Source organism: Colletotrichum tamarilloi, assembly GCF_030869305.1.
Source record: "Colletotrichum tamarilloi strain Tom-12 chromosome Unknown Scaffold_235.1, whole genome shotgun sequence".
Lineage (NCBI taxonomy): Eukaryota > Fungi > Ascomycota > Sordariomycetes > Glomerellales > Glomerellaceae > Colletotrichum > Colletotrichum tamarilloi.
In genome coordinates, this window is record NW_026849618.1 from 1 (window position 1) to 24,626 (window position 24,626).

At 50.2% G+C, this 24,626-nt stretch overlaps 11 protein-coding genes across 11 annotated transcripts; 3 read left to right on the top strand and 8 right to left on the bottom strand.

Annotated features, from left to right (window-relative positions):
- Positions 1-694: 694 nt before the first annotated feature.
- Positions 695-990, top strand: CTAM01_16550 (uncharacterized protein; the record flags this gene model as incomplete). Its single annotated transcript, XM_060532543.1, has 2 exons — positions 695-754; positions 835-990. The coding sequence occupies 2 exons, from the start codon at positions 695-697 to the stop codon at positions 988-990; spliced, it is 216 nt and encodes a 71-aa protein (XP_060372868.1).
- A 477-nt stretch (positions 991-1,467) lies between these two features.
- On the bottom strand, positions 1,468-2,586 carry CTAM01_16551 (uncharacterized protein; the record flags this gene model as incomplete). The annotated part of the gene is made up of 1 exon (XM_060532544.1): positions 1,468-2,586. One exon carries the CDS (start codon positions 2,584-2,586, stop codon positions 1,468-1,470), a length of 1,119 nt encoding a protein of 372 aa, XP_060372869.1.
- Positions 2,587-4,763: 2,177 nt separating this feature from the next.
- On the bottom strand, positions 4,764-5,538 carry CTAM01_16552 (membrane-associated progesterone receptor component 1; the record flags this gene model as incomplete). Its single annotated transcript, XM_060532545.1, has 2 exons — positions 4,764-5,223; positions 5,528-5,538. 2 exons carry the CDS (start codon positions 5,536-5,538, stop codon positions 4,764-4,766), a joined length of 471 nt encoding a protein of 156 aa, XP_060372870.1.
- A 1,067-nt stretch (positions 5,539-6,605) lies between these two features.
- Positions 6,606-7,785, bottom strand: CTAM01_16553 (scytalone dehydratase; the record flags this gene model as incomplete). Its single annotated transcript, XM_060532546.1, has 4 exons — positions 6,606-6,872; positions 7,102-7,527; positions 7,599-7,696; positions 7,752-7,785. 4 exons carry the CDS (start codon positions 7,783-7,785, stop codon positions 6,606-6,608), a joined length of 825 nt encoding a protein of 274 aa, XP_060372871.1.
- Positions 7,786-8,099: 314 nt separating this feature from the next.
- Positions 8,100-10,858, bottom strand: CTAM01_16554 (uncharacterized protein; the record flags this gene model as incomplete). Its single annotated transcript, XM_060532547.1, has 2 exons — positions 8,100-8,173; positions 9,937-10,858. 2 exons carry the CDS (start codon positions 10,856-10,858, stop codon positions 8,100-8,102), a joined length of 996 nt encoding a protein of 331 aa, XP_060372872.1.
- A 906-nt stretch (positions 10,859-11,764) lies between these two features.
- Positions 11,765-12,751, bottom strand: CTAM01_16555 (alpha-L-arabinofuranosidase axhA-2; the record flags this gene model as incomplete). Its single annotated transcript, XM_060532548.1, has 1 exon — positions 11,765-12,751. One exon carries the CDS (start codon positions 12,749-12,751, stop codon positions 11,765-11,767), a length of 987 nt encoding a protein of 328 aa, XP_060372873.1.
- Positions 12,752-14,220: 1,469 nt separating this feature from the next.
- CTAM01_16556 (MIP family channel protein) lies at positions 14,221-15,458 on the bottom strand (the record flags this gene model as incomplete). The annotated part of the gene is made up of 2 exons (XM_060532549.1): positions 14,221-15,010; positions 15,154-15,458. 2 exons carry the CDS (start codon positions 15,456-15,458, stop codon positions 14,221-14,223), a joined length of 1,095 nt encoding a protein of 364 aa, XP_060372874.1.
- Positions 15,459-16,209: 751 nt separating this feature from the next.
- On the bottom strand, positions 16,210-17,442 carry CTAM01_16557 (uncharacterized protein; the record flags this gene model as incomplete). Its single annotated transcript, XM_060532550.1, has 2 exons — positions 16,210-16,871; positions 16,929-17,442. The coding sequence occupies 2 exons, from the start codon at positions 17,440-17,442 to the stop codon at positions 16,210-16,212; spliced, it is 1,176 nt and encodes a 391-aa protein (XP_060372875.1).
- Positions 17,443-18,497: 1,055 nt separating this feature from the next.
- Positions 18,498-18,809, bottom strand: CTAM01_16558 (uncharacterized protein; the record flags this gene model as incomplete). The annotated part of the gene is made up of 1 exon (XM_060532551.1): positions 18,498-18,809. One exon carries the CDS (start codon positions 18,807-18,809, stop codon positions 18,498-18,500), a length of 312 nt encoding a protein of 103 aa, XP_060372876.1.
- A 1,272-nt stretch (positions 18,810-20,081) lies between these two features.
- CTAM01_16559 (kelch repeat protein) lies at positions 20,082-22,091 on the top strand (the record flags this gene model as incomplete). Its single annotated transcript, XM_060532552.1, has 5 exons — positions 20,082-20,226; positions 20,280-20,375; positions 20,437-21,136; positions 21,192-21,512; positions 21,578-22,091. The coding sequence occupies 5 exons, from the start codon at positions 20,082-20,084 to the stop codon at positions 22,089-22,091; spliced, it is 1,776 nt and encodes a 591-aa protein (XP_060372877.1).
- An 855-nt stretch (positions 22,092-22,946) lies between these two features.
- On the top strand, positions 22,947-24,605 carry CTAM01_16560 (uncharacterized protein; the record flags this gene model as incomplete). Its single annotated transcript, XM_060532553.1, has 3 exons — positions 22,947-23,509; positions 23,565-24,269; positions 24,320-24,605. The coding sequence occupies 3 exons, from the start codon at positions 22,947-22,949 to the stop codon at positions 24,603-24,605; spliced, it is 1,554 nt and encodes a 517-aa protein (XP_060372878.1).
- Positions 24,606-24,626: the final 21 nt, after the last annotated feature.

A 24,626-nucleotide genomic window follows, 5' to 3' on the forward strand; every position in this document is an offset into this window, starting at 1 on the left:
TCCTCGAGAGCCTGACGAAGCTGATCTTCGGTATATTGAGGCATTATATATAGAAGAAGACATGTGCAAAAGATGAGCCCATTTGGACGCGAATTGAAAATGTTGTGATAAAAGGAGGTTGGGGGTGGGCATTGGGTTGTGGTGGATTTTCGCGTTTTTGTGGGTGCCAGAAACAGGGGGGTGCCAGGAAGTGGGTATGTTGACTTATGTACTCATTTCAGGGTTGGGTCTGATCACTAACACGACATACATGTACTCAAAGCCGAACTATCAGGTGGACACCACCTATCTTCAAGCTCACTCATTTAACGCCAATACTAAAGTCAGCAATCCACTTGACCTTTATGTGAAGTCAATGTCTGAATCATGAGAAGCCAGTGAATAAGTCGCAAAATGTTGCGTTAGCAGACGGTGAATCACGAGAGAGATAGTCCGCAGCCAGTTTAGTGGCACCGCAATCAATTCACTGATACGTGTATGTTCTACCTCTGGTTACTGTACAGAGATATAAAATGGAAAGAATGTGCCTGGAGTCATATCCGTTTCATCATCATCAACAACAACATCATTGTCATCATCATCATCGTCACTTAAAGCACTCAACAACGCTATAAACACAATCGACCCCCAATCAACATCAACACATCCAACATACTCTGCAATAAAAGACAGACAAATTGTCAAGACAATCACAATGGTCAAGGAAAAGATGACCCCTGAGGCTGCGGCCCGTATCAAGGCGGGGAATAAGGATGTAAGAGAAGCCGGGAAGCGCATCTTCCTTATACATCAAAGACAACATCGAGGTGTTTTCAGAGCTGACAGAAATATTAGAAGAAGTTCGTTCAGAAGGCTGCGGCTGCTGCGCAAAGAAACTACCCCAATCACCCGACCTACAAGTCCAGTGGCGGCTCTGGCGGCGGCTCGTCTAGCTCTGGCGGGCAGTCTGGTGGAGGTTCTGGTGGCAGTTCGGGCGGCGGCTCGAAGTAATCATGGGTTCTTCCTTAAAGTGAGAATATGAGCTTAGCTCAGTACAGACTCCAGCCGTGCGAGTATCTCGAATTGACTGCTGCGTAGGCGGTAGTTTACATAGCCGATAGCGTTTAGGCGAGCTCTACGATTAGTAGCCCTCAGTGGGCCAAGTCAAAATCAATACGATGAGTATCAGTTAACTATGACCGAGGTTGCATCCTTCGGCCTCGCATGAGCCACACAGGTAAAGTTGACCATCAAGATCTCGAACTTATTTTTAACGTGCATTCAATCTTGGGGTACGACGAAGGTTCAGGTGGATCAAAGGTGCTATTATATTTCATGGCTTTTCCGTATCTTTTCCCCCATCGATAAGTCCCTACCAGGAACCAGAACACCAAGTCCCCGTGAGTGTAAATGCTTCCCAAGGTATCATAGTAGTTTATACATCCCCCAAACACCCCTTAATGCCCATTTTTGATCACCCCTATTCTCTCACTGCCTCTGCGATGGATACTGATACCGCGTAGGTTGCGGCTGCACCTCCGTCGCCGGCATCTCAACAGCACCAGGCGGCGGTTGCGGCACATGCGAAGGAGGCTGCGACGTAACAGGCATCGAAGCCAACTCGAACACACCCTCCTGCTGAGCAGGTTCCTGCGGCGGAGCAACGTACGCAGCTTGCGGGTGGTGGCCCCAAGCACCCAAGTTTGCCCCTTGTTGAGGTTGAAGATGCGCATACGGCGGCTGCGGTGAATTTGTCGCCCACGTCTGTCCACCGGGACTCGTAGCCGTGATTTCGGAGACGGGCCTCCAGCCTGGTTGCTGCTGCTTGTTCTCGTTCTTGTACTCTTGCGCGCCGGTGTACGCGGCGTATCCACCCGCCCCAGTGCCGGCGACGCTCGCGGGCGGGCTGTATTCGGTAAAGGGCCCGTGTTGTGGGTTATTGTGGCCCGTGGCACCGATGCCGCCGCCGAGCATTGGGCGGTGGGACTCGTCGTGGGCGTCGCGGCTTCGCTTGATGCGCCAGATGAAGGCGGCGAGGCAGACAAGGGCGATGGCTCCTGCACCGGCGCCGACGCCGACGCCGATTTTGGCAGTCGTGCTTAGGCCTTTGTCTTCCTGTGCTGGAGTCGATGTCGCGGGTGTAGGTGTTGATGTGAGGGTGATGGTTGCTCCGCCTGTGGTGGTCGTCATCATGGTAGTGGGCGTAGCTGTCTTTGATGTGGATAAAGTTACTGATAGCGATGCTGTCGCGCCTGTCGCGCCGAGGTTGAGGAATTGGTCTTCAGTTATGGATATCGGCGTCTTGGAGTCTGAGCAGGCGGTGCTCATGGATTGATAGACTGTGCGGAGGGTATCCTTTGCTTCCTTTCCTAGACACGTGGCTGCGTTTGTGACGAATTTCCCCTTGTCATCGCTGCAGAGGCACTTGTTCATTGTTGCGACTGTGTCGCCGTCGCATTTACTTGCGTCTGAGGAGGCGTAGAGGCATGGTTGGGCGGCTGCTGGGTAGAGGTCAAAGTTATTTTGGTATTTTGCGAGAGCTGGTGCTGCGAGGAGGAGAATGCTCAGCAAGCTCCTTGTCGTTGTGTTCCTCCGCGCCGACGCCATTGTGAAGAGTTGGAGGGAGTGTCGCTCTCTCTGTTCTAATCTCGAGATGGTGTTGATGGTTAACAACCAGGGGTTTTGGGGGCCGGAAGATAGATCACTTTTGGGTGGTGACTACTGTAGAGCTAGGGATCGACAATGCGCGTCATGCACTTGGGCGGCGTCGATGAAAGTCTAACTCGAATTTCGCTCAATTGGATTCCGATTCAGGTTGAGGCGGTGTCTCAGTGCTGTTGGTTCGGTCGTCTGAAAGAGTCTCTGTGGTGTATCCATACATTCGTGTCTGCTCGCCAGAGATGGTGATGGCCAGTTCAAGGGGTCTAGTTGAGTTCGGCGGCAGTGGGCGAAACAAATTGGCAGAGATACCAAGTACTTAGTAGAAGGAATGATGAAGGAGGCGTGACGGGGGGTTTTAAGGAACACCGTCCGGAACAACGATTATGAATCTAGATGGAGCCGAGCTAGAGCAAAGGAATGGCTGGAATCACTAGCGCAACAACGGACGGATTGACGGATTGGAGGCTGAGGCTTGGATACCTCTCACATGGAGACAATGGGCACGGGGAGAGCGTAGAGAATGACGAAGGGTGGGAATGCAGCGGTGCAGTGCAGACGATGCGACTAGGGGGAGGGAAGCTTGTTTCCCTTCTTTCTTTGCCTTTCCTCGTTGTTGTTTGGTTCATTTCTCTTTTTGCCTATATGTAGGGCTGAAGGCTGAGCATCAGCGCAGGTACATGTAACCATTCATAGATACACATTGAGAACCAGATGTATAAGGTTACAAGATACTGGTCCAGGCACGAAGTAATATTGTCCAGGGGCTGTGTTTGCTTCTGGACGTTCCGCAAGGGAAACCAGAGCAAACTTTGAAAGATGCTTCTCTATGAGGAACGTGGGTGAGATCGAAGACATGGAAACGGGACGGGACAACGAAGCAGACTGGAGCATAGCGCCGGAGGATCTGCGACCCTTGCCGGATTCGACGAACCGGGGCTAATTTTAGAGGCTCATAAGCCCCAGTCGTCTGGGCTGGCTGGATGACCGTCAACCACACATCCAGCTCTGCTGTGTTCCTCTGGTTTCATTGTAAAGAGTGGGATACGGGAAGAAGACGAGAAGGAGAACGAAACGGCCTTCTGTTGTGACATCTTGGTCGCCTGTGAAGAAGGCGCATCGTCGTGCTCTTGTTGAGGAAAGTGAAGAATATCGAACGCTTTCAGTCTGAGACGGATTGTCTTAGCAGCCTGGTCAATCGACATTCCAGAGCAACTTGCCAAGACCATCAACAGAGAGTTGACATAAGCGCACACATCCGGGTACTTCATCTCATCTCATGCCCCAACCCCCGTGGCTCAGCTTCCCCGGCAACCCGGATGCCGCTGGAACCGGAGGCAGTAAGTTAACCACACGCAATGGACGGATACTGGTCGAGGGCAACAACAGTGTGTCCAGAGCGAAGGATCACTCGTGGATTCGTGGCACGGTCATTCGGAGGCTGCAACAACGGCCTGAAAATAACCGTCAAGCCACGCGAATCCAATCTCCTGAATATCGCTGCCTGCGCTGGAGCTTCATCGCAAGCCTCGAGGGAGAAGAGAAAGGAAACTGGTTCGGAAGAGACAGGGGGAAGGGAGGGGTCCAGCCACCACGGTCAGGCCGTCAGCATCATTTCATCTCACTCACAATTTTTCCTCGCTGGCTCCTGGTGATGACGCTATAATCTGACTAACCTAAAAGCGGCCCTCTTTTGGCGGCTGCCTCCCCACGCAGCTCCCTTGCGTCATGTCATTGTATCTTAACAATAGGGAGCGCAACAATGCATGTTGTGGAATCTAATTCTTCGGGCTGGCTGTCAGTCTCTTCCGAGGCACTGGGAAAAGCCGTGGGCGCTTGACTGGTCATCAAGTCCGCGATGCCACAATGATATCGAACGCGTCCAACTTCCTGTGCGGTCTTCGAGCATTGAAGAGATATTAGATCTGTTTTCAAACACTCTATAGCGTGTGGAACAAAGGTAAGTGGCTTGGATACTGGTTATCCATCTCGAGTCGAGTGACACCGATAGTATCAGAAATTTGCGAAACCTCGTCGAAGAGAGCTCTCTTTCAACATTTAAGTCTATTGAAGCCCTGCTGGGAAACACAACGTTATCAGTTCTACCAATTTTACCAGTATTGAGTCTATTTCTCCTCATCACCGACGGCAGTAAGCCTGCCGACAACAAGATACTTGCTATCAAAGTTCTCTTCCCATCCCTGAAGCGCCTCAATCTCGTCCGGTCCCAGTCCTTCAAGCGGGTCCAACGGACCGTCCAGATCCTCCGTCAACATATCCTCGTCAAAGCTGCCGAGTGCCAGGCCGCGCGAAGCATCCCGGCCGGCGAAGTTGGAGTAGGGTCCGCCGGGTCCGTAGAAGTTGCGACCGTGTGAGACGTCAAAGACGCGGCCGCGGACGGCGAGGTAGATGGGTGTATCGTTCTCGCCGGTAAAGGGGAGGAGGGTGCGCGGGTTGAAGACGCGGAAGACGGTCGCGGGCGGCTCTTTCGGAAGGACCGGAGGCGGGGTCGGTCGGAGGAGGACGTAGATTGTGTAGATGTTTACGAGGAGGAAGAGAATGTTGAGAGGGGTGAAGAAAGCGTTCCTGAAGGATGATTAGGTTAGCTGACTGATTTCCACAGAAGAGTGAGTTAGTTGACTTGCCCTTGGTCCACGTGCAGCTTCACTGCTTCCTCCTGGAGTCGCTTGTCGACGTAGTCCATGATGATGGTTCGAAGGTATCCGTACGCTTCGAGGGTTTGTCGGAGCTGTTGTCTAACCGAGGTTCAAGGTATTCTAGCTTGCCCACAACTTTGATCTATTCTAGAGTTCTAGAAGAAGAATATCGAACATAAATTGGCCAGTCCCGCTTCGTGTCGCAAGATGAGGCTGTTCAAGCTGTTGTCGACAAGAGAAGCATTGCGAAAGCGACCTCTCTCGCCAGACTCCGTCGGAGCTCTCGTCAATGGCTCTCTGCTGCTCCGTGCACTGCCGAGCTGTGCCCCGCCAAAGCCCCATCTTATGTCATCATTAAGCTTGACCCACTCGATTCACGTGACGTATGCTTTGTCAGCAATGCGATCTAGAATTGAAGCTATCACGACTTCCCGGCGCTGGGGTCGCTGATGATCATCTCAATAGTACATGTATGTGAAGTATTCTCACGTCTCATGACTTGGAGTTTTTACTCATCTTGAAATCTTGTCAGTCTGTCGTATACCGTATCAGAAAAGAGCTCTAAAGCATATGCTGGGAACTCGACCACAAGCCGTGTTACGATAAAGGCCACGGATGCACCAAAACGTACACATGTATGTACTACCATATTACTATGCCTTTGGGTTGACTCAGAGTTTCTGTACTGCTAGCGCGCGGCGACCTTTCTAGGGAACCGTCCCTACAAACCATTCTTCCAATCTTAACTTAATGAGGTACAACAGCCTTCGGCAAAAGGGCAACCTGCTTTCATTTCACTCCGACAATACAAAGCCTAGGAAACAGTCCATGTCAGCTTTGAATGCCTAATGTGATCGATGGGTGACCCAGAAAGCCTGAATGTGGATGCCCATAGGATATAAAAGTATGTCTCAAATGAAATACATTGACATGGTGAAAAAGGTGTTTACTCGATCTGTGAGTTCAAGTTGCCATTTTCAACATCCAATTCAATCATTGTCGCTTTGATAATACAAGCATCGCTTGTCATCTCCGTGATCGTTGATCGGACGGTCTCTGGATAGTTTACTCCTGCTGGACTTCAGCAGCGCGCATGATGAGCATGACGATGATGATGAATTGTTTAACGCCGGTTCCACCCCTCAAGGGGTAAAGGGCGCCTACATCGGCTGCCGGAAACTCTCTACCACTACACATAGTGCGAATAAAAGAGAAAAGCAACATAAAATCCTTAGCCTAAGGCCCGTATCGCGAATCAATCTTGGTGGAAGCGCGCATGCCACGGGTGATGCGAGAGGTAGTCACCTTAATCTAGCCGCAGTTGAGGTAGAAGTCGGTACCAGAGAGCTTATGTAGAGTAAGACGGTTAGGTCGAATCAAGAAACCAGCAGCAGCAAGGTTGCTGGGGTTAGTGAGGGCATTGACATCCTTATCGTACGTACCCCACTCTTCAGTAGCGCTGGTAGGAGAGAACTTGACAGGACCAAACTCATAGGCCCTGAACCAGACGCCTGAGCCGTGGTAACTGAAGATGTTGGTTGTGAACTTGCTCCTCCAGATCCGAAGCGCGCTGGGATGCTAGGTCTTTGTGCCGGCGATCATCTGATTTTGATATTCTGATCAATGAGGCTAACAGCCAGTATGATACCACGTAGTTTCTTTACTGAATCAGGTGTAGCTATGTTTCATTCAAAGCCTTAACTTATGAACCCAATTACCCATCATAAATTACACGTCCCGATTCGCCGTTCCCATGACCGGAGGTATTCCCTCATTACATTGACATTATTTAAACAGCAGCGGCAACCTTGAGCTCCTTCTCGACAACAGAGACATTGTTCTTCTTGTCGATAGTCTCCTCAGCACCGAAGGAATCACGTCCATCGGCGAAGACAGCCTCAAAGTCGTACTCTGACCAGCGGATCTCGGGAGCGAGACCAGCGAACTTCCAGACGCCGTCGACCTTCTTGTACCAATGCTTGTTGTAGCTGTGAGCGTGGCCCTTGACGGCAACCTCCTTGCGGGAGGCGTCGGTGTACTTCTGGTGGGGCACGCGGAGCTGGTGGTGTCCGATGACCTCGGTCTCGGAGACCTTCTCCCAGCGGGTGCCGCCGATGAAGTGCTGGGTCTTAAGAAGGGGGTTGCCGAGGACGGACTTGTCCGAGATCATGGCGATGAACTCCTCCGCGGGCATGGCCTCCCAGATCTTGTCGAGGAAGGAGCGGTAGTCAATCTGCATTAGATCAGTACAAACGTGCAGTTTCGAAGGCAGTGAAAAGCATCGCCGTGGGACGGATAACTTACGCGAAGCTCAGGGGCAATGCATTTCCTGAGACGATCCCAGTCCTTGGAGTCGTAGCTGTCGGCCCACTCGAAGATGCAGCCAGAGAGGCCGAGATAGTCTGAGCGACTCAGTCAGTCATTATCCAGCCATTGTGCATGGTTTCCATGACTTACCCTCAAAGGAGATGTTTCCAGCAGGGCTCGCCATTGTGTCTGAAAGGTTAATGTAGAAGTAAATACAGGGAAGTAGCTGGAATATCGAGCGAAAGATAAAAAGGCAAGTTAAGTGCACTTTAGAGAAGGATATCGATGAAGTTTATAGTTCACCGAAAGAAGGACAGACTGGACGCAATGAACAGTCCGATGTCAAGCGATCAAGGCCTACCTCATGTTCGTTCCTAGCAACCGGACTGCCGTCAGACGCCTGGGCCTCAGGTACGGAGGCCCGGACGTCGAACTAGCGGCCCCCGCACCCTTTCGTGCGTGTCCGAGACCCCTATTTTTGGCGCCTTTTCACCGGACTCAGGTGGGGAGATGCCGGTCGTGAGACCACATCACCTTCAGGCTCCGCGGCTGCGACAAAGACGTGAGGCGATCTGCCGCAATACGTCAGCCATGGGATGACCACTACGTAGTTGGTCATAGCCTGTTCAATTCAATATCGAAACTGCTGGTCTGGTTATGGCTGAAGGGTTGGAAATGAAACAGCCGCTTAGTGTTTTTGTGTGGGGAATCCGCTCGTGAAATCGGAGAACGGCCTTCTTCAAGGCCGAGCGGATTTCGGGCGGGACAGCAGCGTTGCGTTAAAGTCGGGAAAGCGAATTAGGAGCCGGGCCCTCGTATATCCCGACCCGTGTTCATGAACTGTGACTTCTTGCCTGGACAGTACTCAGGCATAGACATTCCAGGCTTTGTTGCATTATCACAAGGCCATCGAGTGCCGTATACCTAAAAGCAAGGTAATGTCAAATGAACGTCAACATCCGGTTACGAAGACTGTCGGCCAAGTACAAATCAACTGGAAAAGATTGGATTAATCCCGCTTTGTGTATGCACGCGTCTTCATAAGCGTCTCAAATAGACGTACTGTTACTAGAGTAGATCGGAACGTTATATCTTGACTGTGTCTGGCACCCAGTGGAATAAGTGTAAAAAAGACTTCCGGTGAATTCATGTCTTTTCATGTCTATTTTAGATATCCACTGAACGGACGAGATTATATAGAGCCTGTGCGTTCTTTACCAAATTACTAAGCCCATCAAATCTTGGATAGTGTCAATACACGCCGCAGCAAACGATCTTTTGTCTGTCGTAGTTTTTCCTTCGAATAAAAAGACCCAAAAACATCAGAAGCAGGGAAACCAGGGAAGTGAATTCTAGCATTGCGAATGAGAGTAAAATTTGATGAGATGGCAAGGTGGACATGTTGTAGTGTGGACATTCTACGTACTACTCCTTTAGCTGAGGTATAATCCAATGGACCGCGGACTATCTGAGAGATTTACTCACACGTGCTTCCATGAGATATTGCTCATCACTACCAATCTGTTTCTGATCCTTCTGTTCGAGCGATCACCCTAGCTAAAGTACAAACGAATGTTGCCCTCGAATTCACCTTGCGCCCAGTAGACACTCACCTGGCGTTCTCCCCAAGGCGCACTCTCCTCCCAACCCAATAAACCGTTCTCTAAGATGTCCACGAACAGTGGCTTTTCCCCTGGTATAAGCTTCACAAGGGATTTTACAGACTTCAGCGCTAGCCCAAGGCGATTCGAATTCTTCGGAGATCCCAACATCCAAACTAAATCTAGTCGCAAGGCGAGAGAGCGAGAGATCGCCCATTTTTTGGGTGAAAATCTCATCCAGACGGTTGCGGATGTTGTTGGTGACCCCAAATTTCGTACTACTGTCACTGGTCGTGAGGTTTTGTTATACAGTGGACGCCAGTTCGGAGGATAGACTTCCACAAGTGAGTTCCAGGGTAGATAGATAGAAGCCATTTGAATAGTTGAGCATGGCTCCAACTGTGTCAACATATATCCCGGCTTCGGAAATGTTTTGGAATTGTTGGGATCTCGGGTAAGGTTGATGTAAAGACTGACGAGATCCTTGCTGAAAGCGGTCCTGCTGCTACTTTCCTCAATCATGAAAGGTATAGCTTCAGGGGGGCGGAAGATGAGGTTGCCTGAGTAGCAGAGAGGAATAGCTATACAGTGCTTCGTTGAAGCCGAATTCCTATCCGTGCAGTGTATCATGGCGTAGAAGAAAGGTCCCAAGACTGGATCTGTGTGTGAGATGCGTGCCTGAATATAAAGACCTTTGTTCGTTAAGTAATAGTGAGGGCTGTTGCTGATCTCACCAATTGTGACATCCCTGCATTTGAGAAAGTCGGCTGGAGACCTGGCAAACAGTCCGCCCGCAGATGTGAAGTCTTCTCCGTAGCCCCAAGAAAATATTGACTCATCGTCAGTCTTCTTGATGATTTCTTCCTGGAGCCTGAAGAAAGCCTTTTCACCTTCTCCGTACAGCAACGGCATATTGACGTCGAACAGGCCCATGAGGGAGTAAGCTTTATCCTCTATCCGGGTAGTTTCTCTCTTCGCTGCCCAACTCATCTTCTCAGCAACGGAGAAATTCTGATGCACAGCTTCGAATTCCGTGGATAGTGCGATAACATTGATACTCGTTATGTCGTGAATCAGATCAACAAAATTGTAGGAATTCTTGACGTCGGTGTCCTCAGCACGTGTCGGAGGTAGTGGACTGAATGGATTTATCGGGATGTTCAAATGTTCAGGACCTTCTCCATCGAGCTTTTCGATCTGATTAACAAATTTCCAAGCGTGGTCGTAAAAGCACACCTTGGGGGCGGCCAACAATTCCTGCAGCGTCCAACCGCGAGTGAACCAGCGGCTTTGGGAGAATGATGCTTTGTTCCTGCGCCATCCGTAATGGTTTGAGACCTCGCAATCTTCAAGGAAAACGTAGCATGCTACTGCCCGCTTGTACCATTGAAACATAGAATTGATGGCCTCGGATAGCTCAGCACTGCTGCTTTTGTCTATGCAGCAAGTGTCTATCCAAACCCAGGAAAGCTCTTCGCCCCGAGCGACACGACAGAGGCCATCGATTTTCGTGATCCCACCGCAATATCCATCCGTCTGAAGATCTTTGAATGTGAACTCGTTGCGCCCCCAAGTGTGGGACAGGATGCCATAGGGAGGTATATCTGTGCCGGAAAACTCTCGCAATTCAAGTGTAGTCGTATGTAATAGCCGCATGATTTGATTTCAATCACGTTGTTATCTAGTAAGCTGACTGAACGACATTGGGAAATCATGACGGGGCGGCTGTAGCCTGTTCGAATTGAGCAATAAACGAGGCGTTAGCAAGCCCTTTGGTCAAGCGAGAATCTGACGTCTCTCATCTCGAGTGCGGGGTAAATTCAACAAGATGCCGCCTTTTCAGGCGCCGTGGTTCGCCAGAGACCACTGGATGAACTACATATGAGCGTATGTAACCAACAGATTTGCCAAGGCTCTCTGACCTGCTTACATGATGCATACTCCAGCCGAGGGTGCCTATAAAGTGCAACAGGTATGGCCAATTGCCGGCCTTTCTCATTATCAGTATCATGAAGTCCATTGACGTGTGACATAGATATTCTAGTTTACTGCGTGTTTATATGAGTGATGTGGTCTTCGCATGCTTCATCCTTACACGGAGCACATGTCAGAACATTCGACCACCTCCCAAATCCCATCTTGGATCTCTAATCTGTTACACCTACCATCCGCAAAGTTGGGGATGAAAGCTTCACCGTCAACGCTGAGTACCCGCATGAAGTTGAGCGACAAAACCGTCCCCCAATGACTGAAGATGAATTCAAAGCCGTTATCAAAGTTGAAGGGAAAGCACAAAACTATGGTGATAGTCATGTTATGTTCAATGGCAGACAATCTGTACAGAACCCATAGCCTAGATATGTTATATGTTTGATCAATATGTACAGGTAAAAGTGAAGCCCCTCGTTGCGCAAACACTGTCCTGGGCTTACTCCTTACACGTTATTTTCGATTGACTGTCTGGCCCACTACTGAGCTAGCGAAAGACCCAAGAATACCTAGTTCCTAGTGTCACCTTTGATGCCATAGATATCCAGTAGGTTGAGGTTGGGCGAATGAATCTTATCGCTGCAGCGTGAGAACTGCCGGGCGGTACGGCAGCAGGCCGTAGTCGCCGCTGGAGCTAGGAGACCGTCCCTGGTAGAGGAGTTGAAGATTGCACGGGTCGATAGTCATAGTCTGGTCGGGATCGCTGCGAACCAAGTCGCCGTGGCTGATATCATTGGTCCAAGTAGCACCGCTGTTGGCCTTGCCAGCAAAGGGATTGCTCTCAGTTGCGGCCTGGGCCGTCCACGCTCCGCCGAGACTGGTGGCCGTGAAAGAGCGGAAGTAGCGGCCGTTGACGCCAATAGCCTCGACGATCATGAGGTACTGCTGTTTGCCCTGAACGGTGTAGAGTTGGACAGCCTCGAAGAGGTTGTTGGTCGTGTCGCTCATGACAACTGTCGAGGCGGTGCCAAAGTTGCCCGGGAAGTTTCCAATGGGCATGCTAGAGCGATAGATCTTGCCATTGTCGCCCGCGAAGAATAGGTACATGTTCGTGCTGTCGCCGATGAGCGTCTGATCGATGGGGCCGGTGCTGGAGTCGGAGATGGTTCCGGAGAACATGGGCTGCGCCGCGGACCACCCGTTCGCAATGGAGGGATCGCTCGACGTCTTGTAAGAGAACTGAGTCGGACCCCATTGATAGGCGAGGACCCAGATGTTCTTGGGACGGAAGTAGAAGATGGTAGGCGCGACGGCGGACTGGGTCATTGCATTTTGAGACGCAGCACCCATTTGAGACCAATCGGAAAAGAGGCCAAAGTTCATGGAGCCCCAGGTTGAGCCTTGGTCATGAGTCGACGCGTATACGAGGTGCTGACCGTTGTAAGTGACGGTGGTGAAGTCCTTGAGCGAGGCCCATCCGGATTTGGGTGTGGCCAGCGCGCCAGTCGATGTCCAGCGATAGGTAGACGGCAGGTCGCACGTCTGGGCGATGACATCTGTCGCAGACGCGAGGAGCAGTAGAGTGGTCGAAACCACCCCCGCATTGGCTCTGAGCATCATCTTTGCGTTGCAGAGTTTATAAAGTTGATGAAAAAAAGCTTGAGTCTCTGTAACTCGAACTCCTTGACTAGAAACAGTTGGCAGTCGTCCGATCTTTATATATATGAGAAATGTGTGTATTTTGACTTGACAGCGATTGGCTATCTAACCGTTGATTGCAATCTGATCTCCCCTAGTTGTGGACCGGCAGTTGCTCGCCAATGCGAGAGAGTCCGAGAAAGTCGCACTGGGATACGAATCTCATCAATCTGGCATTCGTGGGTTAACAAAAGTGAAACTGGACTATGCTCTATGTGGACTGCCGTTTGTGCCGCATGGTTTACCGATACCAATACTACTTCCCATATTGCCGAAAGTAATTTGAAGAGTATGATCCTGTGCTACAATCCCCCCCCTTTGGACCTGGACATCAACGGATTTTGCGGCTCCGGGGTCAAATTAAGATTGTTCACGAACGTTTCTGACAGTTTTGCATTCAGCCGGCGGATCGTATGTGATGCGCACCAATTGCGGTTTCTCGGTTCTCGGTGCACTTCTTCTAACACTCGCGCAGGGTTCCATCGAGGTGCGTTATGATCTTGGTTCCCCCAGACTTCTCCTCTTTTCGGACTGATCGTCATAGCGCCAGAATTTTCCCGACTTGGCGGTTGTGTAACCGCCAATTACCGATTGGTAGTATTAGTAGGCGCAATGGAAGTTGCTAGTCGTCATGGAACACTTCGTTCGCCTCGTGTGAGAACCATAAGTTACGATAATTGAGTCAAGTTGACGGTTTAGTTAGTGTGATGTTCCAATGCCCCCATGATTACAAAGAGGTATTTAATTACCCGAATGAATATATCTTGGTATGAGGTGTTACTACATGAACTTCATCTAAACTACATCGGTTGAAGTTTGTTGCTAATGTTGATGGCTCTCCACTGGGTGACTTGAGATTGCGCGAGCCAGCGGGAGCTAGCTCAGGCCACATCCCAATTCTTACCGCACGCCTTGATCCGAAAGAAAGCGCAAGAGACTTAGAATAACTGCATGGTTGAACTGACTCTGATACTCGCAAGAACCCGAATGTGGCCCACTACTTGGGTGAAGCCCAAAAGGATTTTTGATTTGTGAGCCTGTATTTGGGCACACGCGTCTTCGATTCCACTACATTATCTGCCTGGCATGCTAAAAACTTTCACTCCAAAGATATCTTAATAGGTCAGTGATCATTATCGTGAAATAACCCGTCCCTATACACGTCTTCAATCAGCCTTCCTTGACGCCTATTTCAAGTATTGCCGTTGCTATCTTATGTCGGATCTATTCTGTCCTGTCTGAGGTCATAGCCAATCTGCAGGTGGCTAAAATCTCATCCTACATATCTCCTCAATAACTTGTGACAGCCAGAAAATTCCAATACAACCTGACGCCATCCCGTTTGACTCTGATTTCTCAGGGTCAATATGATGACACTCCAATCACGCCATTTAGTCATCTTCCTTCCTCGGGATGTTGAACGGAGAGTCGCGCCCAATGTAGATGAATCCATCATACACGCAAGCACCCGCGATACCACCAACAATAGCAGCAGCCCAAGGGGCCCACAGCCAGTAGTAAGAATCATGAGTGAAGACATCCGAGCCATAGCCAACGATAGCCAACGCAATACGTGGGCCAGTATCTCTGGCACCATTCATGGCGTACCCAGTGTTGATGCCCAAGGCGGAGCCGATGGCCAGCAAAGCCAAGAACATAGCAAAGGGTTGTGTGCCCTTTGGCGGCGATAGGTTGTTCTTATCAGCCAGAGCAAACACGATAGCCACCAGCGCGGCCGAGGCAAGGAACTCGGTGTAAAAGGCGCCGGCATAAGGAAGTCCAGACTTGGGAAAGGTGAAGAAGAGACCGGCAGTGGCATGTTCCCCGATCAAAGTGCGGGCAGCGCCGCCCTCGTACTCTGCAATGCTGGTGGAGTAGTTCAGATAGACGGCAAGACTGGCGAAGGTAGCACCCAAGACCTGCGCAGCCAAAAAGCTGGGCACTTTGCGCCAGGGGAAGCCGCGGAAAAGGGCGAGGACAACTGTCACGGTTGGGTTGCAGTGTCCACCTGATACGCCACCGGACATCCATACGGCCATAGCCACGCCGGCGGCCCAGGCCAGGCGGCACTGCAAAAAGTCACCAGCATTTTCGCGGATGTCGGCCGACTGGTAATTCAGACGCGTCTCGCATTCCACACCTGCTCCAAAGAGCAAGATCATGAAGGTACCCCAGAATTCACTGTGCATGTGTGCGGTCAGCATCGGATTGATTCTGAGAGCTCCATTGCCGTAAGGCATCCCGGTGGGGGAGGCTCCGGTGGGGAGCCATGTTCGCGATTGAAGTGATGTAAAGATGGATCCAGCCGATATTCAGGTACTCACGCAAATTCCTCCCGCCAGTAATGACGGATTTGGGCCCATGTGTTTGGTGGCCTGTCACTAAGCGCCCATTGCGGCTTGTGTAGGCGCGTCTCTTGGTGGGCGGCGACTGGCGCGGCCGGCAGTACTGGCTCGACGTCTTCGTGATGTGGGTGAACCTCTTGTAGGGAGGCACGTCGCATGGATAGGGGCGACACGAGTCGCTGGCCATTGAATGATGGCAGTTGGAATGTGCCGGTGCGTCGTCGATGCCTCGAGAGGAGCGGCTGGCTTTCGCCTGGATCGTGAATCGATGACGCGGGAGACATATCCTCGTGAGTCTGTTTTATGGCAAGCTGGTTGGATCTGATGCCAAAAGATATCGGCGGGTTTGTCACCTGACAGAGGGGAAGTGTAGGGACAATATTTGTCTCTCAAGATGACGATGCCTTCGTACGAGGTGTGTTGTTTTTGTTTGCCTCTCATCGATCCACAAAAACCGGACGGCAGCACGGTTGCTTCTGCCTCCCGTATCAAGTTGATCTACATGTTGCATTGCGTACCCGCTCATTAGTCCGTATAGTTGCCGAGGCCAAGCTCCGATTTGGTGGTGCAAGGAGCTGGAAGACAACAACTCCGTATTTATCTGTGGATTTAGACACTATTATGGAGAATGCTGATAAGTTATCGCGCAAGCAAGACCAGTCGATGCGTGATTTTTCTGGGTCTAGAAACCTACGAATTTGAACTTTCCCTGTTTTTTTCCAAGGTTATTGGACTACTTGGCGTGTTAGCTCACCGACATCTCTGATGTCAACAACATTGGAAGAAATTCGTGATCTCTGGAATACAACTGGGAGAATATCAAAGAGCTCCTCGTACCCTGCAGTTTTTGTCTTGTTTTTGTCTTGAGTCTCGCTCATTAGATGCGCGGAAGTTGACAATCGTTCTATCTTGCAGGTGTTACAATTGCATGCTAAGTTGGCTCTATACAATGCCACTCAGAAATGCGAAAAGAGAAAGAGCTTGTGAAACCAGCCTGCAAGCAAATCGGTCTATGAGCATGCTATGGTTCTTCCATCACTTCTGTCTGAAGCGCACACTTTGCGCTTGTGGCCGTTTGGCTGTTCCCTTCGATGGGTTGGCTGGCACAAATTCCTCGATGTTTGATGCTGACTCGTTTAGTTTAGCCTGTGCCATTCCGAGCTGTTTGTTCTCAAGATCAAAGACCGTGTACACAGCCGAAAGCATAGGCGCACCAAAAGATGCTACGTTACTGTCAATGGGTTCTAACGGAAGTGTGCACAGGGAACTGCCACTCTTGTCGGTGACGGGTGCCCCGTTCTTCATGAGGGGGATGAAGATCATCGACAGAGGGACCTCGACCTTGGCCGTCTGGAACTCGAAGTTGAACTTGGCACCCGAATCGCCGCTGCTGCACTTCAATGCCTTCGTTCCATCCTGTAGTGTTTGGATATTGATAGCCGGTCCGATTAGATCCAATATCTTTGGTGGGAAGGATAAGGATGGGTTGCCAGAATCAACAAGGACGGGTGGGAAGTTGTTTCCCCCAATTGCAGTTGGTTTGGCATTCTTGTCTGCCGAGAAGGAGAAGGAAGTCCAAGGCACGATGAAGTCATTCGATTTGAATAGCTTCTGTCCAACGAGAGGGATCATCTGCATTTGTCCTGTGAACTTGGCAGTGTCCATCCCGCCAAACACGACGCTTCCAGTAGGCAACCCTGAGCGATGTCAGCAAATTTCAAGCGTACATTAAGAATCCAAATATGGAAACTAACTGAAATCATTCAAGTATACACTGTAAGCCAGCGACTTGGTGAGCCCCTGGGCTTTGAGATTTTCTGGAAAGTTCGTGTACGGCTTAGCATTATTGGCGAGAACGGACGCCTCTGAGCTCGAGGGGCCGACGCCCAGGATGGCAATCAGGGGTGATGTCAGCTTGCCAGTCTGACCCAATCCCATAGTGTTATTTGAGATCGATGTGTTGCCGACCGTGACTGATTCTGACATGAAGGTTCCTTGGATTTCAACACCATTTGCGTACGTAGCCTCGAACGGAGAGCGATTGGCATTAAAGGTAGTTGATTTGGCGTTATCAAATGCACCTGAGACGCTAGAGTTCCTGCCGTTGCTGGCGGTGCATGTTGCCAGACGGTCTTTGCATAGCCGGCTGTTGAGCTGAGGAACCCAGAGATCACTGCTTCCTGTGTCGAAGATCGCCAAAACTTGTTGCGGTGGAGATCCAACCGAGATTTGCATCGATGCAACGAAGTTGCTGTTAGGGTCGGCCATGCGGGTGAAGGGGATCTCAACAGTCTTTAGACATTGAATAGACTGGATTAGGCATATGCTCGTGACCAGCAACGGCTTCATTGCAACCGTGAAAGACGACCACATCGTGCTCTGTGATTGCGGACACGAAGTACACGCGAATTAAAGGATAATATAATCAACTGAAGAGTTGCGCGGCAACTGTTTAGCTTGTGTCGAATGTTGTGCTTATTCAATCATATCGGCGGGGAGCTTGATCATATTATAAATGCGTGCGAGATTCCCATTATGTCGAGTGTCTATCTCTTGGATTCTCCCCATCCGTCAATGGTCCTATGACTCTCTTTCCGGTCGAGTTTCGGGTTTACCTACCTGGGGGTAAAGTCATGAATCGTCGTGACACACTGGTCTGTTTTGTATGGGCGAGAATTTTCCGCGGCTTCAGGATAAATCTTTCGTTACGGCCTAGCTCGCGTTCCGCTCAATGGCTCAAGCGCCGAGCTTGGGCACCATTCACCGACATTCAACTTGGGAAGATAAGTGCGCAGCAATAGGTAACCCCATCAACCTTTCGATTTTTACCTAACTTGACTTCCTTCGGACGAATTAGAGTTTTATTCGAGCTGGTTCTTGAGTTAGAAAGTGTTTCCTGCTATTCCACAAGATCACTGTTTGCCCTGGTCTTACTTCAGGCAGATGGCTGATCTCCAATGAAAGTGGATAAATCAAGACGCTTAGTGCAGATCTGAGTTGGCACTTGGGAGTTTGTCTGGCGAATGGCCACTTAGTTGTGTTGCCAGTGCCGCAAGTGAGGTTACTTCTGGCTCCTGGATTCCACTACACAGGTGTGAAAGCGAGCACAAAGGTTAAGTAGGTCAACAACCGTAGTTGACTCCTGATGTAAGCATATGTGCATCTTTCTCTCTTCAACGATATCTGAAGTCATGAACGCATCGGATTAAGTCATATTGCGCATCCCTGGTTTCTTAATCGCACCTATGACGGTTTCTATCGAGCTATCTCATTTTTCGTGCCAGAACCATAAAGACGAAGCTCTATGTGGCCGCTGCATAGGCTCATTGGGAGGCTCTTGCTGATTTGCTTCTACCTCCACTAACGGTTGTTCCTTTTGATTTTCTTCTACAGTCTCTGCCCCCACTTGCGGTTGTTCTCTTTGAGTTTCCCTTAACGTCTCGTCGTTCGGTTCGCCAGGGAATGGGGGGAAATGAAACATACTTTTGTGCGGAATTGTTATCTGAATCCTGTTGGGTATTGTTTCTTGGCTTCTCCTTCGGCACCATACTCATAGCTTGTAATTGCAGCGCACTTTCGACGGTCTTTGGCGCTTCTGATTCAGCTGAACCTTTCTCATACTCGGAGTCATCCATGGTCTCGGTTTTTCTTGTGGCAAAACTTCCGACGACAGAAAGTGAAGCTTAAAACGACAGGCATTGAGTGGTACTTGATGTAGCTCTTCTTAGCCTAATGCCATGATGTTCTGAGAAACTTTCTTATTCATGACGACCACTATTATAATTTTGCTCTCGATTTTGAAAAGACTAGACACAACTGTCTATCTTCGCCGGTGAAGGCAAAGCTGGGTTGTAACAATGATCTTTCGCTTTCTCATCCAACTTGAAATGTACTGCATGGAGGCAAACTGTGCTTTTACGGTTCTCACCAGACTCAACTGGAATTATGGAGACTGATTGGGATTCCATCACTCGGAACTAGTCCAACATTTTGTAGCCCAGAATGTGAGCAATTTGTCTACCATTAGGCCGGAAATGCAGTGAAACAGCGATAATTGGATCACCTTCTCATGTCCGAGCCGAACGAACAGAGAATCTGGAAAGTATCCAGCAGGGTGCTGCACAGTCCCTGGAGCAGCCCCCAAATCGTCAAGGGTCTGCGTTACAGGGATGATAATCTCGCTATGCGTATTGCCGCGGGCGATTTTGGCTTACTTTCGGCTACGATCTCCGGCGGAATAAGGCTTGTTGCACTTTAAGTTGATTAAGCTGTTGCCTGTGTTTTTGGTCCGTGGGAAACCCCGGGTGTCATCTTTGCTAGCCCGCCGCCGTCGTTCTGTTACAAAGACTTTACCCCAAGATTCTCAAATCTTTTGGAAGTGAAAAGCTCGGTCGGTCAGAGCCAAGCTATAGCATACCATTCAGTCCAGCACATCATCACCTTCTATGTCGTCTTCCAGGAGACTGGTACCTAAGACAGGCCATTCAGAGACAGTGAGATTGTTTGGCCTTTCTGAACAACGTGCCAACGCCACAACAGGCTGCGAAAGGGACGAGGGTTTGGAAGCCCGTCAGCACGCCAAGGGCGCTAACGATCCTTCGCGAGCGATTTTGCCCAATGCCAGGGCATTTTGGCTCATCGCCTCTGATTTAGCGTCATGGGTCTGCAGGCTTTGAGCATGATTTGGGTTTGATGTTAATTTCGGCAGCATCAGCCTCAACCGAAGCCAACATTGCGGCCGCTCCCTTTCCCAGTTTCATGGAGCCTTTCCTTCGAACATGGCGGGGAGTTTGATGGCTGAGACTTGACTTTCTCCTCATCGTTCCTCACTTTTTCGTTGGTTTTGGCGTTTTCGTCGCGTCGTTCGTTTCACAACTGTTTTATTCACTCTTTCATTTCACGAAACGATGATGCTCAAGCCGTCGGTGAAGGGAGCTTTTCTGGGATGTGTGATGCAGCTGCCCAACCTGGCGAATGCGCTGTCGAGACGCGCCTGGGAACTGTCAGATGTACCCTCTCCCGAGATCTTCCTCCGTCGAGCAGAAGCAAGAGGTAGTGGATATCAACATTTGAACAATCGAATTCAACTGATTTAAGCCATTTAGTCGTTGTTCTTGGCGACTACGCCTACATCGATGGCGGCGAGATCTCTCAGCTCGACGCGCGAGGTAACCCGATAACATCGCGAGGCTCCAACGCAGGTCAGTTACTCCAACGACGAGGCGATCAATCCCGACACCTTCTCACGCGGTGGAATCCTAGTCAACTCCACATTATCGATCGATTTGACGACGTCATGGTCCGCAACCAGCGTCAGGATCAGGGAGATTCCGAAGACGCCGAAGACTATGGACCAACAGGCGATGTGGAAAAACGACGCAAAGAGTACATTCTGGATTTGGGGCGGACATAGCCCATTCGGTGCTCCATTAGACGAGCCCACGTCCTGGAAGTTTGAAGCAGACGGCAAAGGAGGTGGGACATGGTCAAAAGAGACACCAGCGAACCCAACACTTTTCCAAGAATTGCGACGAAATGAGGGGGGCGCATTCGCTAGTACCCCCGACGCCGGGTTCTGGTTTGGGGGACAATCGTCAGGCTGGACGACATCTAACCCTTACTCGCAGCCACTCCCGGGCATCTTGTCCTACAACATGACCACGAGGTCTTGGGCAAATGAAACAAATGATGCCTTCTCCAAGTACGGCACTTTGACGGGAGGCTCAGCCGTCTACATCCCGACTTTTGGTTCGAATGGTCTCATCACCATAATGGGCGGCGCAACATGGGGTCTCGAACCTGATCAGGCGAAGCCTCTCGGATGGCAGGACTTCAGCAACTTGACCTTCATGGATCCAGTAACTAGAGATTGGTACTGGCAAAAGACAACCGGAAATGCGCCCACTCCCCGCAGCAATTTCTGCAGCGTTGGAGTCGAAGGCAACAACGGAACCTACGAAATGTGAGCATTTCCATTGATCTCATACGACTTTTCGTTGATACTAATGAAGTTTTAGCTTTGTGTTCGGCGGCACCAATAGTGAGACAGGTTCAACTTATGATGATGTCTTCGTTTTAAGCCTTCCGGGGTTCTTCTGGAACCAAGTCGCTTACGAGTCGAAAAATCCAAGGAGGAATCATTGCTGCGCATTAGTTGGCCGCCGTCAAATGCTGTCAGTTGGAGGAGCGGATGGCAAAACGGGATATACAAGTGCCGACCCCTGGCCGCAAGGACTCGGTCTCTTCGACATGACAGACTGGAAGTGGAAGACGGACTACGACGCAGACGCCAAAAACTACGAAAGCGCAAAGACAGTCAGTGACTGGTATCAGCAAACGTAAGTGAAATCAGCCTAGCACTTGAAAGCTGACAGCATGAGCTAAGGTGCTAACATCAACCTAGTGGTATTAGTTCCGTCCAATGGTCATCCAATGAAGTTCAGGCACTTTTCAGGAAGTCAAATACAAACACGACTGGAGAAACCAATCAAGATCCAGCAGAGAACAAGAATACCAAGGGATCTACCCCAATAGCCGCCATTGTTGGAGCTGTAGTTGGAGCCGTCGTCGGTGCCATCATCGGGCTTGCTCTGTTCTGCTTCGTCAAACGTCGGAAGCAGAAGCAAGCCGCCGAAGCAGCAACTGCACTTGCTCCATATCCTGACCATGCAAAGGGGGATGGAGCATACCAAGCTTACTATCACCCTGTGGCTCCAGGGGAGTTGCAGTCGGATGTACCACAAACTGAATTGTATGGTGGATCAATACCTAAGCATGAGATGTGGGCAGAAGTACCAAAGCATGAGATGAGTGCCTCTGGAGTTCATCACTACACCGTTACTGAACTTGACTCCCACAACACTCTACTGGGACAAGGGGATAGAGATCACTCCAAATTCAGACGTGATCTGCAATAGGACACGTAATTTGAATGAACACGAATTTCCACGTACCCGCTGCAGTTTAGATGTCAGAAAAACGCAAGTAATCTCGGCGTAGCATCAATGTTGCCTTCAGTGCAGTTGTGATCCAATCAAACAGGCTCACAACACTGTTCGACTGCAGTATTCGGTAACAATGCTCAATTAGTCTCCGCTCGCCAGCATATCTGACCCAAAATGGTATGTTTATGACCTGGGAGAAGTGACGACTCGGCCCGGGTGTCTCCCACCGGCTTCGTACGCCCATTCGAGCGGCAGATGATCGCCACATCACTCAGACTGCAATGTCGCACAAACTCCGCTTAGGAACATCATCCGAACGCATCTGGCGTAAATCTAATGGAACATTGAGATAAGGTACCAAACGGGAATCCTTCCGCAGTGGAGCTAACGCGCACTTCAGTCCACAACCTCTTGCCCTTTTGGCTTAATCTGTAACGTTGAAGTGCACGATGCCGGTCTATCTCACGTCAGCGATGTTGAGTTTCTTGGCTGTGTAGCACAGCACAGCGAGAAGAGCGCAACCAATCCTGAATCTCGTTGAAATAGTTTATCAGAACGATTTTTATATCATTTCTGCAAGTGGTGCACCTACAATCAGTGCCCACACCCCACGATGTCTTGGCGTGTTTCTGAGCTTTTCCAGGGAGAAAGGCAGGTGGGTAACCTAAAATAAGAGAAGAAGGCCGAAGGATTTCCATTTACTACTGGAGACTGCCTTATATAAAGCTTAGGCTACCTCGAACGTAGCTCCAGCACTTTTCCCCCATGGCCTGATTAAGCTTCATCATACGGTACCGTATATTCAGCAGTCGGAGATCACCCTTCAAGATGTCATCAACCAAGAAAAAGATCTTGTTCCTCTGTAACAAAGATTATGGTCAGGCTAATGTCATTCTTTCAGCTACCTACGCCTTGATAAAGATCAACCCCGATGTCGAAGTACACATTGGCTCACAAGCAGGCTTTGATTCTCAGCTCCGCCGCTTCGTCGACCAATGCAACAAGATAGAAGGAGCCCCGGCTGGGAACGCCGTCAAGCTACATCCAATCATCGGCCTCTCCCACTTCGAGGCCGTGGATAGACCTGACAATCCGGCGCTGGCTACTTGGCTTACAAAGCCAGGGCTCGTCAATACGTCCCGCAACATGCTCACACTTGCTGGCCTCGCACTTCCATGGAGCCCAGAGGAATTCTTCGAGACTTATAAAGCTATCGAGGAAGTCTTCGAGGAAGTGAAGCCGGATGTGACTGTGGTGGAGGCGTTCTTCGCGCCAGCTACAACATTTGCCAACCAAGCAAACATCAACTGGATTTGTCTGGCTCCAAATACTATCAAAGAATTTGCGCTGCCAATGCAACCCAAGCTCGCAATGCTGTGGAAGTATCCCATGTGAGTGCAGGTAAAGTAGAGTCGAAGCTATAATTTCTAACTAACATCAGCCAAGTATACAATCAAGCCTACCATTCCCGATCCCACTCCATCTAGTCCCCCTCAACGTTTTCTTCAACCTCGTCGCCGGATACGGACTTTTTGCGGATTCGAGATATAAGCGTGTCTCGGCACATCTCGCCAAACATGCTGGACCCGGCATCGAGATCATCACCTGGAACGAGCTTGGCCTTCTGAAAGCACCACCCAAGGGCCTTCGAATCCTTGTCGCCAATAGTCCCGACATTGATTTCCCCTTTGAGACCATCCCCGAGTCCATCACTCCATGTGGTCCTATCACCCGCGCTGCCCCCAAGATTGAGATCGAAGATCCTGAACTTGCTGAGTGGCTGAGTCGAGGGCCAACAGTCTTCATCAGTCTCGGCACGCACCATTTCTATGATCTTCCGAAGGCGACTGAATTTGCGCATGCGATTCGAAATCTTCTTGATCGAGCAGAAGAACACAAGGGTGGTTCTGAAGATGAAGCTAGACTCCAAGTCCTTTGGAAGATGCCGCGCAAGTTGGAGGAGAATGAGAACGCAACCGAAGACTCTGGGCCATGGCTCGATGTCAAGGCAATCATGAATCCCTTCATCAAACAGGATAGAGTCAAGATCACGGACTGGTTTACTGCCGAACCAAAGAGTATCCTAGAGTCTGGCCATCTCGTGTGCTGTGTCAGTCATGGCGGCTCCAACTCATTCCATGAGGCTTTGTGGTAAGCACCTTCTCAATCAACTCAAGAGCTCTCGCTGACTTCCAACCTAGTACTGGTATACCACAAGTCGTTCTGCCAGGTTGGGGCGACTGCTATGACTTCGCTATTCGGTCAGAGATCTTGGGCATTGGGAAGTGGGCCAACAGGAAGGCCAAGCCTTACTGGGAGAGAGAAGAACTTTCCGAAAAGCTGATTGAAGTCGTGCTTGGCCCCCAGGCGCAAGCGATGCAGGAACAAGCTCTAGCACTAGCCAAGCGGCATCCGGAAGGCGCTGGTCGAGAGAAGGCTGCAAGAGAGATTCTGGATCTGCTGGAGAAGAATGAGGAGAAGGTCTGATGTTTTGGTTCCTTCGAGATC